We start from the raw sequence: 21,583 nt of genomic DNA, 5'->3' as shown, positions 1-21,583 counted from the left end.
GCTGATGGAGGACAGTGTATCAGTGGGAGACCCCTTCATCCGACCGGAGCCTACCCTGTTGGTGACGACTGACTCCTCCCTCTCGGGTTGCAGGGCTACTCTGGAGGGTTATGCGATTCATGGAGCATGGTCCAGGACGGAAGCCCTCATGCATCTCAATGTGCTTGAGCTCCGGGCAGTGGGCCTGGCCCTCAAGGCGTTCTTACTCTTCATCAAGGACAGGTCTGTTTTGGTCAGGACAGACAATTCTACTACAATGTTTTACCCGAACAAGCAGGGTGGCACCCACTCCCCCCACATCTGCATGGAGGTGGTTTTGACCTGTATATGGGCCATGACTCAGGGAATTTGGATTTCTGCAGTCAATCTCCCGGGACAGCAATGCAGAAGCGGACCAGTCGAGTCACTTGGGGGTCAACACCTACGAGTGGGAGTTGAACGGCTCCTTGTTGACCCTTTTTCAGCATTGGGGGTTCACAGACATGGATTTTTTCACATCTCCCCAGAATGACAAGTGCCTCAGTTTGCTTCGGCGGTCACTGGGAGACACCTTCTGGATCTGTTGGCATTGCCGCAGGTGTTACGCGTTCCCACCCACCCTTCTGCTCCAATGGACCCAGCTCAGGTTGTGGTCCTCTGTGGGTTACAGCCTCATCCTGGTTGCCCCCCCCCCTCACTGTTAGAGACCCTGGTTTTCGGATCTGCTACTGTTGTGCTCCCAGGGTCCCATACATCTTCTGATCCCCAGCAGGGGCTTCCTGACTCAGCAGGGCGGGGCAGTCGAACATCCGGACCCAGCCAAGCATGCTCAATTTTCAGATGACAACTGGGACCTCATTCAGCAGGCCTGGCTTTTTCAGCACATCTGGCTTGTTCTGGAGTTCAGGTGGATACTTGCTGCACGTAATTGGAATCTATTGGGGCTTGCAAGAATTCCCATCAAGCTTGTTTTCTGCAGCCAACCTGGTGGTTTAAGAGGTTGTCTAGGCTTTTTCCTCCTTGCATAAACTGCATCCGGTCTGGTACCTCAATGTGGTTCTGGCAGCTTTCTCTGGCGGTGTTCTTACCCAACCCACAGTGTGAGTCAGAGAGGGCCCTACATTCCTTGGACATCCAAGAAGGTTCTCAAGTTTTCTCTCTTGGACAAAATCCTTCAGGAGGTCTGAGGCATTGTTCATGACTTTTGGGGGCTCCTCGCCCAGCTCTCAGGCTTCCAAGGCTTCCATCGCCTGTTGGATGGTTCAAGCCATTTCGGAAGCGTACACAGCCATGGGCAAATCTGTTCATGAGGGGATTCATGCCCATGCAGTCAGGGCTAAAGCACCAGCTGTGACGTTTCAGAGAGATGCTTTTTGGGATCTCATCAGCAAGGCGGCTACTTAGACCACGCCATCGGCCTTCTGTAAACTACTCGCTGAACACCAGCTCCAGACGCAATGCAGAGTTCGGTGAGGCGGTTCTGAAGAACCTTTTTGCTTCACGCTAGATATGAGGTCAGTTGTCACTGATCCACCCTGTGTTCGGTGGAATTGCCCACAAGGATGGATGAAATGGGTTGGGACGTATGAGTAATTTAAGTTACTCACTGTAGTGACTAGAGTACTCATAGTCCATAGTCCCCTTTCCTCCATAAGTCCCACCCACCTTCCCCAGCTAATGTGCCAAAGGCTAAAATGTAATAAGAGTGGCCAGGTATCTAAATGTATGATGCGTTCAAAGGGGACTGAGGTGAGGCGCCGGAGGGCGGGGCCTCAGCGGGGCGTTCCCAAGGCCACATCCCCCTGCACGCTATACTAAATTTATAGGGGAAGCTCAATTTTTTCGCTGCCAAAGATTCCGGTACCGTCCCCATGTTGGGGGACGCCCATATAAATGGAGTAAAGGGGACTATGGACTAAGAGTACTCTAGTCACTACGGTGAGTAACTTTAATTTTCTTGCCCAAAGTGGTTACTCCAGTCCATTTAAATCAGGAAGTCCGTCTGACAGTGTTCTTCCTGAACCCACAGTTGGAAGCCGAAATGGGCTTTGTATTCCTTGGACCTCAAGAGGGACCTCAAGTTTCTACCTCTCTGACAAAATCCTTCAGGAAGTCTGAGGCTTTGTTAGTAACGTTTGGGGGCAGATCTTCCATCACCCAGGCGGCCAAAGCTTCTATCGCTGAGTGGATGGTCCAGGCTATTTCGGAAGCCTGTACTGCCATGGGCACACAAATTTCTGATGGGATTCACAGCCATGCAGTCAGAGCTAAGGCCACGGCCGTCCCGTTTCAGAGGCATGCTTCTTGGGATGTCAGCAGGGCAGCTACCTGTTCCACTCTGGCGTTCTGTAAGCACCAGTTGCAGGCGAGATGCAGAGTTCGGGCAGGCGGTTCAGAAGAACCATTTTGCCTCATTCTCTATATGAGGCAGGTTATCACAGCTCCACCCTATGGTTTTGTTCGGTGGAATCACCCACAAGGATGGAGGGAAGGGGACAATACGTTTGAGTAATTAAATATACTCACCGTAGTGATTAGAGTACCCATAGTCCCCTTTCCTCCATACGTCCCACCCACCTTCCCCCGCTTTTATGGAAGGGCATAAATGTTCAGTATAGCCAGGTATTAAAGCGTCCAATGTCTTAAAAGGGGACTGAGTGGAGGTGCAGGAGGTTGGGCCCTGAGGGGCATTTTCATGCCCAGGGCTACGTCCCCGCCTGCTAGACTAAATTTAAAGGGGCATCTCAATTTTTCGCTGCCAAAGGATCCGCCACCATCCCCATGTGGGACACCCACAAGGATGGAGGAAAGGGGTCTAAGGACTACGAGTACTCTAGTCACTACGGTGAGTATCTTTAATTTTTACATGATGTAACTCTATTTGATCAAAAGTATGAATAATTGAGAAATAAGAGGAATGCATGTAAGAGGGGGATGCTAAGCTTACTTCCCTTGCATGTTCCTTCTGCCTTTGGAAGGCACCCCACAGAGATGAGACACACAGCTAAGACAAAAAAGGCTGGAAGTTTGGCTGCCTGCGGACACAAACAGCTTCTGCCGAGATGTTCCTTTCTGGGTATGTCCAAAGTGCACTGATTTATGCCTCCAGGGACAGATTGTAACAACGGTGTCCAGTATTCATAAAATAGCCTGGGACAGTGCTGATTCTCCAATCTATGCGGCAGCCCTTGATCTTACTATGGCTTCTGACTTGGTAGATTGTAGCCTGCTTTGGATCAAGCTAAGTAATTGGGGCCTGCCGTGTAGCTACTACAAATTTTGATTCAACTGCGTTTGGATTCTTCCATGCAGCTTAGACTTATTGCAGAGGGAACTAAGTCAGAGAAATTAAAACTTGCTCGGGTGTAAGACATGGAGTGCATGCCCACTGGCTCTAATTTATACGTCGCCGACATAGATGAGACCCTAGAGAAGGCAACTTTTGAAGGGAGGGGGGAGGGGGCAAGTATTATATGGACAGCCTATGATGACGATTTTATCATGTTTGACTGGACACTAATTGGACTGCAGCGCCTTTTTGATGCTTTTAAAGATTATATGAAATTAAACTATCTAAAGATTAATCCATCCAAGACAAAAATTATTACATTTTGTATGAAACAGAAAAAATGTCAGCATGCCTGGTTTATTGATGGAGAACGGCTGGGTATAACCCCAACTATATTATACTTGGGAGTTCCCATCTTGGCTCACCCGAACGATGTATTGTTTGAGAGTGGTTAATGAAAAAAACACCTTCTTGCAGGACAGATGAGGGTGATAGATCGGAAATTTGTCAAGTTCTCGCTTGTACCGGTTTTAAAATTGTATAGGGGGAATGCAATCCCCAAATTAGTTTATGGTCTGGAGGTACTCCCTATTTTTCTTTCTGTGGAGGTGACCCATTATGAGTCTCTCATCTGGAGGAAAGTGTGTTTTTTGTGTTTTTTTTTACCAATATGTATACCGATGGAAGTTATATGCTATGATGTTGGCCTAGCCTCTCTCCAAAGTATGATTTTGTGGCGCTGTGTCACTATTCTGAAAAATGCTGTGCTCCTCCACAGAAACAACAATTGTCTGGGAAATTAATCAAGAGCAATTGGGGGACATCCTATAAAAAGAGTTTATAGAATAGTGTATAGGTAAAAGGCAGGAGCATGACGAAAGTGCAGGTCTGCTGATTCAAGAGCCAATACGGGTAAAGGCGAGAATATTGCAGAATGACTGGATATCTACTGGGAACTCAATTGGGGAACATCATCTGTATTTAAGTGTGCTTATGGCACACAAAACGTTTGGGGTGGCTGAGTTGTATGCCCAGAAATGTTCTGACGTAGAGGGACGTGAAATATATTCATGAGATTTCGTATAAATGTTATAAATACTAATGAAATTGCATATTGTAGATTTTGCATAGATCTCCGTACTACGGAAGATTTAAAACCTCTTTTGTCCTGACTTCATTGCGTTATTGCATTCGTTTTATTGAAAAATGTGTCAATAGTATGACCGTGGTAGATGGAGAGAATCTTTGAGCCAAAATGTTAGGTCATTCTGTGTCTGTCCATAGCTGTAGTCCAATTTTTCAAAGTTGTTGCCCGACATAAGTTTTTAGTCTGCCTTTTGTTGCTCAGTGATTCATTGAAGTCCATACATAATCATTTATCCTTCCTTTTCAGAGTGAGGAACTTTTTTCTAAAACATATCTGCTCAGTGACTTGTGTATATATATTTTTTATTTCTCTGTTTGAAATTAGGACTGAAGTTGATTTTAGGGAAATTACTCATGTTTGCCCCATGATCTGTTTTATATATAGAATCATTCTAACTTTAAGATTTGGACATGAGGTTGATCTTAGTGAAATTAATTCTATTCTACGAACTAGAATGAATTCTACTGGTAGTTTGGTATTGTACAGGTTTTAATTTAAACCATACACAATTCTTTCTAAAATAAAATTATATTTCTTTTATATTGATTAGTAATAAATAAGGATACAAGTATCCTAACCACACTTCACCTTAAGGTAAAATCCACTGAGGGAAAAATAGTGTTCCAGTATTGCTAGTCTTGGAGAATTATCCATTTCCTCAAAAGAGTGATCAAAAAGCAAGGGAAGTAAAACTGAGAGCTTTACTTGCCTCCATAAAGTCAGGTCAGCAAGCAAACAGTATCAGAAATGTAGTGTTTCCCATAAGTCTATGAGAGGAAAGCAGGCAAAAGAAAATCTTTACTAACCGGTCCCTATCCGGGATCTGCATTGTATCCACTTTGCAGACCCTGCTTACTTTTTCAAGGCATTTCTGCCTAAACCTAGATGCAAGGGTGGGACGTTGTTTGGTAGGGTTATTGTGCGGCATATCTTTGAGTGAGATCTGTCTTGATGTCGTCAAGGCTCCCCCTCCTTCCTTACTTTCTGATTGGCATTGTTGTGATAATATTTCAAAGAGGAGAAATCTACATAGGAGATAGTATCTATGAGAAGAGCAAGTTATGTACGTTTGGGTTAATATTGTTTCTGGTGGTTACAATGTCTCCTTTGCAGGTTCCTTATCTGCCTGTCCTCCCCTTCTGTCACATCAGAATGTTCTGACTCAACCTCTGGCGAGTTGTATCTGGTGAGCTAAGGGCCTCGCCACTTATACCCTGGCATTTTAATTTCCAGTAGAGGACTCAAGGCACACCTTCACGTCACTACAGATATTGATGGCACTATCCAGCGCCATGTGAGTGCAATTCAAACTTTCCAAGATCGCAGCCTGTAGGAGGAGAATTGTATCCATCAAAAAAGGGGTATCGGAGCCTGCACTCACCTGAGTCCCAGATAGAAGTGGGGGTCAGGGGCTGCTCTCGGGTCGCTAGGCCCAGGTAGTGGAGGAAGAAATAGCCAATAGAAGGCGGTGGGCGGGTCGGGAGGGAGAGGGACACCATATCAGGTGCTCACACGCACCTTTGACTCTCTCTATTCTCTCTACTGACTTGAACTTCGGTTCCCGGGGGCGTTCAACCTACCAGTGCCTTTAGACCATACCAATGGTACATAAGGCGCTATATAAATGCAAAGTAACATAACATAACAAAAGCAATGGTACCCCTAAAATGCTTAATTTGTTCTTCGACATTCAAGTGAGAACCAGCAGTCAACAAATAGTTCATATGTACAAATTCATGCACTATTACATATAGCCTGATATTCGTTTTTAAAGGCAGCATGTCTTGTGTTTTTTACCCTTCTATACTTGCCTTGCTGATTCTCTGCTTCTTTCCACAAGTCGCAATTTTATTTGCATTCCAGGAGCACCCCTTTGGCTTTGGGCTCCTAGGGGCAGCACACAAAACACGAGTTGCAGCTGCATGGGAACTTAAGCAGAAGTCCCTCTAGCATCAAAAATAGAGCTTAGAAAACCAAAACTTTGCAAAAGGTTTAGCAGACTCAAGGTAGCAAAAAAGTCTGGCCAAACAGATTTGTACTTGAATGCAGCCATCTTTGATTGTCACAACGTAAATTTGTTTGCGTGTAAATAAAGTGCCTTGCTTGGCTCTGAGGCTTAAGTGATGTTGGCCTAGGTTGTGTATGTAGAGGATACCATAGTCTTCACCCAGCCTCATCTCTCCTTCTACGCCCAGGGCCTGGTGCAGCGGTCCATAGTCTCCCTCTACTGGCCCTTTAAAACATTCCATATGTGAGGCCAAGTCAATTGCTGCCAATTGAGTCCATGCATTCTTGCAGTAGGTTGTCATTGATATGATAAGTATTACCAGCTTGAGTTTTCAAAGTGACTTCATTCCTGTGGTGCAACAGCCTGCAAGCAGAACACTTAGCATTTGCTCCCCTACCAGGACTACTCCTTGGACTTTGTTTGCACCTTAGTATGCAGTGTGCAATTGGCACTTCCAAGATGACTGACCTAATAAAGGATTGGTCTGGAGTGAAACCTGAAATCGTTAAATACACAACCTTTAAAGCACGACTAATACAAAGCAGAGAACAATTGCCAGTCAATCATGTATCCCAATGATATTCTTTCCCAAGGGGATGGATTAAGGCTCTAAAATAGCCCAAGGAAAGCAACAGTGAATTAGTGTTTGGAGTAGCAGAGTTAGGCGCCATGCTGAGGCAGAAGTCCACAATGAGCTAAAGATACAAGAGCAGTAGTGGGAGGAGGTGGAGAAGAGCTGAAGGTCCAGAAAGAGCTTGAAGGTGCAGAGAGCTAAAGATGCAATAGGAAGAGGAAGAGGGGGGGGGAGAAGGAAGTGCAGTTGAGCTGAAGGTGCATAAAGAGTTTGGAACGTGCAAAGAGCTGGAAGTGCAGAGAGCAGTGAAGGTGCAGAGCGCGGTGCAGTTTGTGAAAAAAGTGTGTAGAGATAGCTGAATGTGCAGGAGTAGATGCAGTACAGGAAAGTGGAAGTGGAGAGAGGTGTGACTGCCCAAAGGTTTGAAAGAAGATAGGGGAGGAAGGGGAATGGTACAGGGGCTGAAGGAAGAGAATATAGTGAAGGATAAAAGTGTACGGAAGTGGTTGGAGGAGAAGAAAGTATGGCACAATTCAGAGAAAGACACATTAAGAAAGCTTTAGAGTGCAGAGAATACACCCATGGTATTCAATGGTATGGTGCTCTACTCCTCATTTGTCCCTCTGTTGCCAGTTCTATTCTGTGGGCTGGGATTGAATACCTGCCTCCCTGTTTGTAACTCCCCTGTTAGACCCCTGCTTTCTTCCTTCCTTCCTTGTCATCCAGGGCCATCCAGACTGCCTGCACATCTGCTGTCGTTAAGTGTACATTGATTGTCCTTGCTAGGGGTGGGCTGCTCTCTGCATGTTAGGGGGGCCTAGCGTTCCTTCTACACCATGGTGACCACAGAATTTTACTCCTTCCTCTTCAGGGGCAGCAGGATTTTGGTGTTCAAAGATGGCCTAGCATCTGAGAAATGTTTACTTTCTGAGGGACAAGCTGAAACCCCTCTCGCCACGTCCTACCACCCAATGCGCTTTCTCCATTATGGTGGTGCTCGTTTCGGCTGCACATGTTAGGGACAGCTCTGCGGCCCCTGACAAGCTTGCATTTCTTCTTTATTCCCAAAAGTTTGATTTAAAGAGTGGTGCATTACCCTCAGGTTTAAAGGCTGAACTAACAAATAAGGACCTTATGTCATTGATGAATTGTAAGCATGCTTTAAGCAGAGTTTTCTGGAAATCCTTGTGTTGTAGTTTGAATATATTTTGCAAAGTTTGAGACTTAATGTTATGTTATCTAATGACACTTTAATAGAGTTCAAAATTTCCACTGAGGTAGTCTGGGATTGCCAGACAGATCTTACTTATATTGTTCCCCTGCCAAGGGTGTTAAGACTCGAGACTATGGGAAGAAAACAGGAGCAGGGGACGAATTAGTGTATGGGAAAGAGGCATTGGGTGCCAGAGTCAAAAAGGGAGCAATGCAGTGTGATTAGAATGCTTTTGTTATAGCATGGGAGCAATCTGTCGTTCTGTGTGGACCACCGATGGGTTGTAAATTGGACTGTTTCAAGGCATATTTGGAGAATGGGATTTTAATGCACTGTAATGTTTGAATGCATAAAGATGCTTGAAGAAGTGATTGGTAATTCCTAGAAGATTTGTTGGCTTATTTGCCCGAGCCTACCTTTAACTCAAAACAGAATCTATCTTTGCTGAAAAATTACTGTGAAGACATCAGCAAAAATGTTTTTTCTCTGAATTCCCGCCTCTCTTCCTCACCCCCGCGTACGTACTTTGCGTCTTATATTGATGGCCTGTTTACAAAAATAACACCACCTACTTTCTCTGGCAGCTGCGCTTGGATGAGGCACAGGAAGCAGCGTGCCAGGTCTTGAAGATGCAGCTGCAGCAGGAACTGGAGCTATTGAACGCTTACCAAAGCAAAATCAAAATGCAAGCGGACGCTCAGCACGAGCGGGAGCTTCGGGAACTGGAACAGAGAGTGTCCCTCCGACGTGCCCTCCTGGAGCAGAAGGTACAAAGTGCAATTTAAAGGTTGAATAGGCTTGCTAGCATATACATTTGTAAAGAAATTAATGGTTTTCTTTCTTTTCATAGCTAAAGGAGCCATTAAGGGGGAGGCATGGTATCACAAGGAGACACTGACACGAGTTACACGTTTCCAAAACCTTTGTTAGATTCAAGGTGGTTGGAAAAACTCATGTCTGGCCTTATAACTAAGGTGGGAGTAATCTCGGCCATCAAATAATAAAGAAACGGTCCTATTCAGTCTTAGTCAAACAATAAAGGCCTATACTAACAAAACCTAATGCCTGCCCTCACTCTAATACAAACTAATGTGACATGGGTATATGTATCTAAAAAAGGAAAAATCAGTGGTGAAACGAAATGTCAGATCGGCAGTATACATCCGTATTAATTCTCGACCCCACGTTGTATAGCACTGGGTTAGATGGAACACTTGGTGGATGAAATGAATGACCTTTGGCTTGCGAACACAGTTAGGCGGCTTGCTCTGCCCTCCAGAGCCTTCTTGGCTGTTCAAGTCTGAGTCACAAGTTCATGGGTCTAACCTCTCGGGTTCCCATCACCCACGTCCAGGTCTCCCTTCAAGATTCTACACAGTTTCAACAAAAATGTCTAAGTATAGTATTTTTTTTCCAGTTCACTATAGGTTCCCCTCAATCAGGCTCAAACCTTTTCTCCTTCGTGTGGTTCCCTTCCTCAAGCTTTCTTCACATTCCACACATGGGTTTCCCTCTGTCGGGTTCAAGCCACCTTTCGTGTTTTGATTTTGTTGTGGAATACTTTTGAAACTGGGAGTATTTGCGCTCTCGCCTCCACATGACCACTTCAACCCTCCTTTCTTTCTTTACTTCTACTTTACATGTTTTCCTTCAGTTCCAATGCCTCTTGGAAAATGTACTATCTACGTATGACTTGCATATCAGTTGCTCCTAGATCAAGTCTTTCAAACTTTTCTTGCATGCGGTTTTGTGGTTACTTTCTTTCTCTCGTTCTCTTCCCGCTGCCTCTGCAGCTTTAACACATTTCACAGAGACTTTTGATTGGGTAATCTCACTTCGCCCGACCACTCTGCTACTTTGTATTTTGCACAGTTCTTAAAAATGGATTCACTTTCTCTCACAGCTTATTGGCGCTCGCGTAACCTTCATCCCTCGGATACTGTCGCGAGCATTTCAATTCAACACGGAACAGGCTTTCTTTGCTTCCCTCAACTCACTGGTCGTGTTAAGCTGCTTTCTGAACTTTCGGACCTTTGATGTAGTAGTCAAGGTTGTTAGCCCTGCTGCTTCCTTCTGCACCTACCCAAATCTGCCGTTCACCTGGGAGGGTGGCTGGTAACCTTGTAGCACTCGAAGACTTGTTATACCTTCCAGCTGGGCTGTTGTGTGCAATCCTAACGGCCTTTCGGAAATAATCTGTGACCGGGGGTAGTCTCTGGCTTCCTGCCCTTTCGATTCAACCCTTCCGTTGGTCACTCTCCTTTGCCTGGTTCGCCATAGCCCTGGAGGAACTGCTCCTTCTCGTGCACTGCATTGCTCTGGCGTTTGGATGGGAGCGGGCTGCTCTGCGAGTACCTGGCCATGGGCGTGTTCTCCTTCCCAACACACTGGCCCATTTGCTGATTACCACAATTATTGTCTTTGGACTTCAAGTCGTACAATGCAATGGTTTTAATTTGCTCCCACTTCGCCAGCCCCCTAAAACAGCATTCCGGCGGTTTTGGTAGCTGTGAGTTTGTAAATGGATTGTTTCCTGAGGTCAGAGTCTCACCAGCTGCCACTCAAAGGCCTGGGCTTTTCTGTCCGTCCCAGGGGAGGAGCTCTGGCTTGGGCACTGCCAGGTTAACCCAGCTACCCTTGGTTTGGCTCCCTGGAGTCGGAGCTCCCTCGCCATACTGCAGCCTCCTCTACTCTCAGACTCAATAATTTGGCTGTTGTCCTTGTACAGGCCTTCCCGGTTTCCTCCAGCTCTGGTTCTTCACTCCTGGCCTGTGCGGTTCCTCCAGCACTCCCAGCTCCCTCAAAGTGTGTCTGTGTGCTCCACCTTTTATACTGGCAGGGGCGAGTTAACCAGAATCAGGTGAGAGTGGTTTCCCACCCCTGCCTGAGTCTGCCTGTCCTTTTTAATGGGACAAGATGGAGACTGTGCATAGGAATTCATTGCACATTGATTAATCACAGCTCCAGTCAGCCTCTTCCTCGTCCCAGTGGTTTTGGGGGAAAACAGTGGGGAGGAATTATGGGAGTTGTAGTATTCCGAAGTGGTCATAGGAAAAGGAGAAAAAATATTATCGGGAGAATGGGAACGATCTTGTTGTAAAATATGGGGTGCTGTTTGTTCTCCTTTTTCCTGGTTCTCCTATGCCTTCCTTTGGTGTTGGCAACTGTTGCAATTGGGGAGAGGGCAACAGGACAAGACTTCCAATAATCTATAAAGGTGGAGGAAAGGTTGGGTGGGTGTCGAAAAGGGGGGAATACCATGCCTCTCCCGAGCGTGTTCCTCCTGCAATCCCCAAGGACCCCTCCCCAGGTGAGCCTCCATCGCCCGTCCACCCGCAGGTCCGGGATCCAAGCGCTACGGCCCTCCCCTGGACACCCGAACAAAGGATCCTGAGGGTCTACAAGTCAGGTTTCTCACAGGGGGGTTTGGTCTGGATTGTTGCTCCCTTTGATACGTAGGAAAATGGCACATTGTGTTAAGAGCACTTTCTTTCCTATTGTATTTTCCCCTTCAGAACAAACTGCACGGAAGGGCCTGTATAGTTGCACAGATATCTTAGTGTACCTACTTTCCATTGAACAAACTCCATGTATGTTTCTATGTATACATTTTTGCGCAGCATGAATCCGTTTTAGAATGTCATGCTTTAAATGGATCGTCATCTACAATATGGTCTGGACTACTGTTTATCTCAAATTTGAAAAGGAAATTGGTTCTGACATGAGTGTACTAGAAACCCGATGCCTCTATGCAATCCATGTGCCTTCCACAATGCTCCACCGAGTAGACGCTGATCTTGTATATTATTTTCATATTATTTTCCACCATCGATTTGGTCACTGAAAGAAGGTACAGCAAAATGTGTATGATTTTCTTCAGACGTAGCAAGTTGCAGCTCATCCCGGAAAAGAATCCAGTCGAAAATTAAATTGACAAATGTTGGATTCCTTTCGGCCCCTTTATTCAAAGTATGAGCGATCACAGCCCTCAACTAGCAAACAGGATTCCCTTACAGCCACCTGACTTTGCCATTTGTAAGAAGAGCGTTGCGGTTAAAGGTTCAATACATATTATAGCATACAAAAAGGAAATATGCTTATTATATTTTTATCCAAATATATATTTATCTGATGTGCTTTGAAAAGGAAATGCTCAATTACATGTATCTTTGTAAAATGGATGGTTCAGTGTGTTCGTTTTTGACCTACCTAGTTATGGCCAATTGTAGTTAACCCGAGACTCTGGGCTTAAAGTTGATCAAATTAGGACAGACTATAAAGGTAGGTTTATTCTAAAGGGAATAAACCTCTACCAAAGGCATCAGTGTAAAAACAATAGACAATCACTTATGTTATAGTAAATATCTTTGGTATCTGGGTATCCCAGAACTGCTTTTCACCCAGTATATCCAGGTTTTCTTCTCAGACAGGCCAGCCCTGTTTGTTTGTTTCTGGACATGCTGGCTTTTACTGAGGAACCTGCATGGGTTAAGTCCATCTCTTGAACTCGGGTGCATTAGATGCCAAAGTCAACTTGGGTACCATGCAGATTTTGGTTTGCCATCCAGCCTTAATACTGAGGTGTCTAATAAGAGAGATGACACAAGCCTTGCTGACGCTTCTTCCCGAGTTGTGCTTAGGTTTGTGCTTGGGCACTGAACAAGAACCTAAAAGAAGTGATGCTTCCATCACACACTGGTGCCAGGTTTGTCTGATACCAGGGTTGTCTGGCTGGGGTTTCTGTGAAGTAATTGTGCTTCCCGTTTATTTTATTTATACACAGGAGGGACAGTGCTCTTTTGATCACAAAAGAATGTACAATAGATATCAAATTTATCAGGAAGCAGTGAGCTTCTTACAATGGGGGGAATTTGAGGGACATTCTGACCAGGTTGTAGAAGGGAGTAAATGGAATATTCACCAGGGACAATACATAAGTGGACATTTTTTTATTTTATTTGTTGTGCATTTGTTAGGTGCTTATACATCAAGTAATTTGTGATTCAAAGCGGCCACAGAGCAACGGGGAGGGAACATGGGAAAGAAAAGCAAATATAACAATGAAACATAGAGGCAGACCTACTAGGCCTAGCTTTCAGAACATGCAAGTGCAGAGAGAGAAGTGTTGAGGAAGTGGGGGCAGGTGTGTAAGTGCTAGGTGTACCAAAGAGGAAAGTGCTAGGGAGTAAGCAGTTAAGTGCCTTGGTGAGAGTGGTCAGCTACCAATAAATGAGTGCAGGCCTGTGGTGACATAGGGTGCCAAGGCAAGTGCTGGGTGCGGGCAGAAGCTGAAGGCGATTGGGTGTGGGAGGCCAGGTCACCAATCTCAGCAACTGTGGGGTTAGCAGAGGAGGAGGAAGGGAAAGAGGAGGTGAAAAGGAAGGTCCTATGAAATTATAGGTTACTTATAATGCGCTTCATATCCCGAGGTTTCTAAGCGCAGACCCGGGGATCGAACCTGTGTTGCTCCGTGTTGTCTTGCTTCCAAGGCGTGCACGTTGCCGCTGAGCTATCCACTTGAGGAGCTTCTGGAATTTGAGGAGATCTGGCTCAAGACGGAAGAGGAAGGGTCAAGCTGTTCCATTGGAGGGAGCCTTCTGAGAAGGAGATCGGCCACCAGCTTGCTGTTTAGCAAAGATATTGCCACACAGAGTTTGTGCTGGAGGGAGAGTATTTAGTGAGAGCCAGTTGTTAGATAGCGTGGTGCCCGGCCCCAGACAACCTTATGGATGATGCTGAGGGATTTGAATGTGATCCTTGTAGCAACCGAGAGCCAGTGAAGAAATGTTAGGGCTGGAGAGATGTGGTACCTGGGCTTGAGGTCAAGGGTAAGTCTCACAGCCCTATTCTGGATTAGCTGGAAGGGTCGTAGAGAAGAGGGTAGCTTAAGGAAAAGGGTGTTTCAGTAGTCTAGCCTAGAGAGAACCAGAGCTCTAGAGACGATCTCCTGGGGGAAAATGAGGAAAGGAAGAATTCCTTTGAGGAAAAGTGGGCCTTCTTGACAAGGTCCTGAATGTGAAGGAGGAAGGAAAAAGAGGAGTCAAAGATGACTCCAAGGTTTCTGGTTTCAGATGAAGAGGGGCCCATAGAAGATGGCCAGAGTGAGGAGAAGAAAGAGGGAGCAGGAGTCCCAGTAGGACGGATCTCAGTCTTGCTGGCATTGAGTCGGAGATCATTGGAAGTACACCAGGACTGGAAGGCAGATGTGCAATCAGGAATGATCAGAGGGAAGTTTGAAGAAGAGTTGTGTAATCTGCATAACACTGGGAAGTTGAGGGAGAATATTGAAACGAGGTGTACAAGCGGAACAAGATAGGTGTTAAAGAGCCATGGAGAAAGGTTGGAGCCGTGGGGGATGCCGCAGGAGGAGATGGAGGTGGGGGAGGAGAAAGAGCGCAGAATATCCTGGGACGGACAGTCATTGAGGAAGGTGGTCAGCCAGTGCAGTGCCCGCTGAGAGATACCTAGGGTATTGTGGAGTCGTTTTATGAGGATGGAGTGATTGACTGTATTAAATGCAGAGGAGAGATCAAGTAGATTGAGAACAGTGGAGTCAAGAGATGCAAGCAGTTCCTCACAGGTGTTCAGAAGAGCAGTTTACATGCCTTTGGATGCTGGGAATCCAAATTGATGGTTGTGCAGGCAACCAACAAGTTCAGTGTCCTGGGTCAGTTGGGGGAAGACCAGCTTCTCCAAGAATTTCCCAAAGAAGGGGGTGATAAATATGGGGCGGTAATTGGCTGGACAAAACGGGTCTGCAGATGTTTATTTCAGGAGGGGGCGCACAAGGGAGTGCTTGAGGGAGATCCAGTAGCAAAAGTGTGTTTGCAAAAGTCAGCAGGTGCAGGGGCAAGAGAGTCTATATTGTCCTTAATGGTTCTGGAGGATCAGGAGGAGACCTGTTTGGAGGAGACGTTCATGGAGCCGACAACTCTGGTGACCTCATCAGGTGTGATAGGAGAGGAGGAGGAGGAAGGAAAGGCAGAGGGGGGATGGGAGGCCATAGGAGGCCGGGGGTGGAGTAAGGGTGGGTGGGAGAGGGATACAATGGTGCGCAGGACGTCCTGAGTTTTTGCAGTGAAGTGTATGGCCAGTGCACTGCAGAGGACCAGCGAGGGAAGAGGTGCGGAGGAGACCACAGAAGGGTTGGCTAGTTCCTTGCAGATTTGAAAGAGGTCAGCTGTGTTGTTGGATCCACCAGAGACTGGAGCCTGGATGAGGACACTTTTCTTGGAGCCAATGGAGAGTCATTATTGCCCTTGGAGCAGGCGAAAGGCCAGTTTGCCAGAGGGTGAGCCTGGATCTGCCACTTCCATTCTGCAGCTCTGCACTTGCGTTTCATGGCTGCGAGTTCCGAGTCGTACCCGGTGTTAAGTTTAGAAACCTTTTTCAGGCGGATCCTCATGACTGGGGCAAGAATGTCAAGGGTATTAGTAATGGCAAGATGGAGGATGCTGGGAGCAGAGTCAGAGGTAGGGTCTGTACTGGGGAGAAGGAAGGGATGAACATGAATGCAAAGGCAGCAGCTGACACTTGTTTCATCTGTCGGATGTTCGTGAGCAAGGTAGGCGGGGCTGGGGGAGTTGCGGTCAGATGGCCGAAAGGACCCAGGTGAGAGAAGAGAGAATGACTGGACCAGGTGAGTCAGGTGATGAGTTGGGGGAAGAGTGAAAGATCAGTGTGGATGAAGGCATCAATAGTGTGTACAGCCGAGTGGGAAGAAGGAAGAGTGAGGTGCAGAGGTCGCGGAAGAGAGTGGATGCAGTGTTTGTGGAGTCGAGCTGGATGTTGAAGTGACCCAGGAGAAGACATTTAGAGGTGGTTGTGAGGAGAGAGGATAATCGGCCCATTCAGAGAGGAACAGGGTGGTAGAGCCAGGTAGGCTATCGGGTAATATTATCCCACCAAAAATATCGCAGTATATATATGGCCGTCGGGAACGCCATAGGCAATATTTTTGGGGGGATCATTTGTGGGAGCGGGGTTGTCCCCCGCACATTTAAAAATAATGCAGGGGTTGCGGGGGGTGACCCCCGCATGGTCCATGCCTCAATATCGCTGCAAAAATATGGCGATATTTTTGTATCCCAATATTTTTGCAGGGATATTAACACATGGAACCGCCTGTAGATGGTGGCAATGGTCAGAGGGGAGGTGGGAGAGATGACCAGCTTGCAAACCAGGCTCTCGAAGGAAGAGTAAGGCTGCATGGGTATGAGGGAATACGGGACCCACTCAGAGAAGGTCAGCGTAACCCCACAGCCAGCACGGTTAGGGCGAGGCTTGAAGATGATCGTATAACTATCAGGGAGAAGGGAGTCAAAACAGTGACTGAGCAGGCATTGGACCACGTCTCGGTAAGAGCAAGGATATCGAGGTCAAGTTGTTGAAGGAGGAGGCAGATGTTGGCAGAGTGTTTGATGGAAGAACAAGCCTTAATCGTGGCTAGATGCTAGTGGTCACCACATTTTGATGGTTTTCTGAGGAGGGGTACAAGGGTGTGTTACACCAATCAGCGGGGGCAGGACAGAGAGAGTGGAAGGAGGAGTAGCAGGTGTGAGAAGGTAGTTGACGAGGGACGCCAGGCACCGGTCAAGGAGGAGGAGGAGCTTGGGTTGAGGACCCTGAACCAAAATAGTGCCAGTGTGATGGACATTAATGATACACCTGGATGATGCGAAGCCCGCCAAGATTGCTTCACATCTAGTGCCACCATTAATGGGTGAAGATGTGAGAGGAGAGATGAGGAGTCCATAGATCTGGAGAGGGGACAGAAAAGAGGATATCAGTGAAGGGTTAGTGGTTTTTTTAAAGCTTTTTTTCTTCCAGATTTCGTGGGAGGATAAGTGATAGTATGGTAATTAGAAAAGATATGGGAGATGGGGAGTGTCATATCGGCGGCAGAGGATAGGAGGAAGAAAGCACCATGAGGAGCAGATCCCTTCTAAGATGGCCGCCCTGTAAAGTTGGAGCCACCATCGGTCCGACTCCTCCACAGAGGCCCGCCCCGACGCCTGATTGGGCATCTGCAAACATCTGCACCAACCAGACACCGGCTGGCTTTAGCCGGCGTCCCATACATAGGCGCTCTACTAAGGCACCTATCCTGAGCCTGTCGGGAGCCTTCAGAGCCTAGGGCCACGACCCCTACACCTGTTCCCACAACGTCCCTGCACCCCCTGCTAAGCCTCCTCCAATCCACTCCAGATTCTCTGCCATGCCGCTCATCTTCTCCATGCAGCCGTTCCCGGCGCTTTCACCATGAACCGGCTTCACCGGTAAGCACTATTGCATACCGCACCTGAGAAAGTGAACTTTTTTTTTCCACATCTAACTGGTGCATTCTTTAGCGCACACCGGGCCCTCCTGATATCTGAACTACTTCTTTATATTACTTACTGCTCTAATCTGCTAGTACTTGTGCATGTAGTAGCCCTATGCTGATTAATGCTACACTGTATTGGCCCTATGCTGACTGATGTGCCCTACGGTATTAGCCTGGCCCTATGCTGACTGACGCTACCTTGTACTGGCCCTATGCTGCTTAATGCTACACTGTATTGGCCATATGCTGACTGATGCTACCTTGTACTGGCCCTATGCTGCTTAATGCTACACTGTATTGGCCTTATGCTGATTGATGCTACATTGTACTAGCCCTACGCTGATTGATGTGCCCTACGGTACTAGCCTGGCCATATGCTAATTGATGCTACATTATACTGACCCTATGTTGCTTAATGCTACACTCTACTGGCCCTATGCTGATTGATGTGCCATTCTTTTCTAGCCTAGCCCTTGCTGATTGATGTGCCCCACTGCACTAGCCCGGCCCTTTGCTGTTTGATGCTACACTGTACTAGTCTGGCCCTATCACCAACAATGTGCTAGCCTCAGCCATCCCCACGAGAAGCAAGAAAAATATCGCAGTGGAAAAACTGATCCCTCTCATCCTCCCAACACTCAACCAACTCCCGGCTACCTCCAATCCCCATGACCTCGTAGAAGGTTATAACAAATCCATGCGCACAGCCCTAGACTCTATTGCACCACTAAAACTAAGAAAATGTAAACCAAAAAGCACCTCAACCAATGGTTCTCCAGCCACCTTAAAGCGCTCAGACTGGACAACGCAAAATGGAACAAGCCTGGAGACAGTCTCCCACAGACCATAACAAGATAATGCTTAATAAAACAACCTCCAACTACAAAAAAGAAATAATAGCTGCCAAACAAGAATCCTATAATCGAAGAATTGCACAATCCAATTCCAGCACCAAAGAGCTGTTTACGATCATCAAAGAACTAGAAACACTGGTGCTAACCCCAGACACTTGTGTGAAGGATAAACAATGGTGCACCAGCATCCAAAATGCCTTAAATAATAAAGTCACAAACCTACAAACCAAAACTAAAAATAAGAAAGATTCCTTAGCCAAACCTACTAACTCCACCAACACCCCCCCTCCCAACCCCGCTCGCTTCAGTTTCTCCAGAGTCTCTACCCTCGAAGTGGAAAAAATCATTCTTAGCCTAAAACCATCTAATTGTCAGGGCAACCTCTGCCCCCCACAAATCATCAAAGATGCGGCAAGAGACCTTTCGCCTTTCATCACCAGACTCATCAACGCCTCCTTCTCCTCAGGTACTGTCCCCAGCAACCTCAAAGAATCTTGCGTCATCCCCCTCCTCAAAAAACCCTCTCTTGACCCTTCCATTCCCACCAACTACAGACCCATCAACACCGTCCCATTCCTACTCAAGATACTAGACAAGACAGCATACCAACAAATCCAGAAATACCTTGAAATAAACCACCTTCTAGGTATCCGACAATCAGGCTTCAGACCCCAACACGGGACAGAAACGGCCCTCATTGATCTGAAGGCCCAAATTGACACCCTCAGAGACAATGGGAAAACTGCTTTATTACTTCTCCTAGACCCCTCTGCGGCTTTCGATGTAGTCGATCACAAAATCCTATGTGATCACCTGGACTCAGCTGCACACTTTTCACAAGAAGCCATCGACTGGATTGAGTCATTCCTCAGCAATAGATCCATGCGTGTCTTCTCCACCTCTGCCGCAGCCGACCCCATTCCTATCACATGTGGAGTCCCACAGGGCTCCTGCATCTCCCCCACGCTGTACAACATGTTCACAAAGCCCTTGTTTGATGATCTAGATGGCCTGGGTATCACCTACACTAACTACGCCGATGATACACAGATCCTCATCCCTTTTACGAGAGATTACAACCACGATTTGTCCTTGGTGAACAGGGTTTACCTCATCATCCAGGCATGGATGGCCTCGCACAGTCTATGCCTGAATGATGACAAGACTGAACTCGTCATCCTTGGCTCCACTGCTAACCTAACTAAATTGGACCACAATTACGCCAACTTCATTATAGACGGGAACCCAATCAAGGTAGCCAAAGAAGTGAAAACATTAGGAATATACATCGACTCCTCCCTCTCCTTCCACAAACAGGTTAGCTCCATGGCATCCTCCATGGCCTACACATGTAAGCTTATAAGAGCAGCCAAACCCTTCCTCTCCACTCAGAGCTGCTTAACGTTAGTCAGAGCCCTGGTACTATCAAAACTAGACTACTGCAATGCCCTCTACGTAGGAGCTAGCAAGCAAATCACCAAGAAAATCCAGACATTACAAAATCACGCTCTCAGAGCAGCGCTCAGCATTCCCAGGAGAGAACACATCTCCAACATTAGTAGATCCCATAATTGGCTCAACACCTCAGACAAAATCTTGCTTAAAGTAGCCTATCTTACACACAAGTGCTTCAACAACGCTGCCCCATGCTACCTATCCGATAGAATAAGCAAATAAACCCCCAACAGACCCTCCAACGCAAACCTGCTTATAGTTCCCAGGTTCAAACGCACCAAAATGGGAGGTAACAGCTTCCAGGTTAAAGCTGCCCAACACTGGAACGCCTTACCACCCTCCCCTCAGGACACCCCAAACCTACACACACTTTAGACGAAACTACATCCAGTGGATAAAGAACAAGGACCACTAATAACACCCTATGACATAGGAAGTATATTGAGATGTAAATTTGTAAACTATATGCCTTACCTGCTTGTTTGTAAATTTGTAAAATATTCTGTAAATTATTCTGTAAACCTGTACATTTTTGCCATCACTGTCATAATGTAAAACTGCAATGCATAAGTAACCTGTAACCAAGTTGTGAATAACCTGTTGATCCTGCGCCCTCATACCCCCGGGTCTGGTGCGCATTACAAATGAATAAACTAAACTAAACTATAGTGTGTGGTACCTTCCTGAAGTAGTCCACTCCTATACTCTACACCTGCCATTTACAGGTAATCTCCTATACCAACTTTGATATGACATCACCCATACTCCGCCTGCCCACTTGCTCCCTAGCTATCCTTACTACACGTACTGCCCTATCTATAATGGCAGCCTTCCACTATGGACTCCCAACAGCATGGGAACCGTCTGGCAAGACTTACACCCAGCCTCTGACCCAACAGTCATCAGAGCCCATCTCCTTAATCTATCAGAGTCAGGTCTGCCCTATAACTCTAAGAAACCTCAGACCATGATCTAGATTGACAAAGCCAACTCGAGTCCACCTTTCTCTAGGACACTCCAAGATGGTACCTACACTAACACTTCCCGACCCCTCCAAAAGTAAACCTAGCCGTATCCAGAAACCTTGTACTAATCATCAGAAACCCTGATCAACACTGACCAGACTAGCGTTACCATGAAAGGAACACGCAACTTTAAGGGAGGCCTCATCAACGTTAGATCTTTGATAGCCCATGCCTCTGAAATTTCAGATATGATCATCTGTAACCAGATCGACTTTCTAGCAGTGACCGAAACATGGTTGCACAAAGCGGCTGGTCCAGCCTTAATGCTCGCCATTCCCCCTAACTTCACCATCTTTAGAAAGGATAGAGAAACCTCCAAAGGAGGAGGCATAGCTTTCATCTTCAGAGCCGACCTCACTATGAAAGAAGTAGATCACATGTCCATGCCCTCAACAGAACTACTCTCCCTCAAACTAGGTATCTCCGCCTCTGGCACTATTACTGTGCACCTTATCTATAGGCCTCCAGGCCTCCTAGGTTCTTTTGAAGAAGACATAACCACCCTTCTCCACACCAATGCTAAACCGGGGACACAAATTATCCTACTTGGTGACTTCAACTTAGGATTCAATGACCCTAAAGACTCTAATGCCTCAATTCTAGCCAGCACAATATTGGAAGCAGCCCTCACCATCCGAAACAATGGCCCTACACATGTCAAAGGCCGTACTCTGGATTGGGTGACAGATATTAACTGCACCTCCACCAAAACGG

General features: G+C 46.6%; 1 protein-coding gene across 1 annotated transcript in view; it reads left to right on the top strand.

The window, feature by feature from the left end:
• TAOK1 (TAO kinase 1) overlaps positions 1–21,583 on the top strand; it is a 1,754,180-nt gene that overhangs the window by 1,615,695 nt on the left and 116,902 nt on the right. Inside the window, exon 19 of the mRNA XM_069615276.1 lies at positions 8,795–8,977. Within this exon, the coding sequence (XP_069471377.1) occupies positions 8,795–8,977 (183 nt within the window). The remainder of the gene's footprint in view (positions 1–8,794; positions 8,978–21,583) is intronic.

The sequence above is a fragment of the Ambystoma mexicanum genome, chromosome 9 (genome assembly GCF_040938575.1).
Source record: "Ambystoma mexicanum isolate Mex_15411 chromosome 9, UKY_AmexF1_1, whole genome shotgun sequence".
NCBI lineage: Eukaryota > Metazoa > Chordata > Amphibia > Caudata > Ambystomatidae > Ambystoma > Ambystoma mexicanum.
This window is presented reverse-complemented; position numbering and strand designations above follow the sequence as displayed.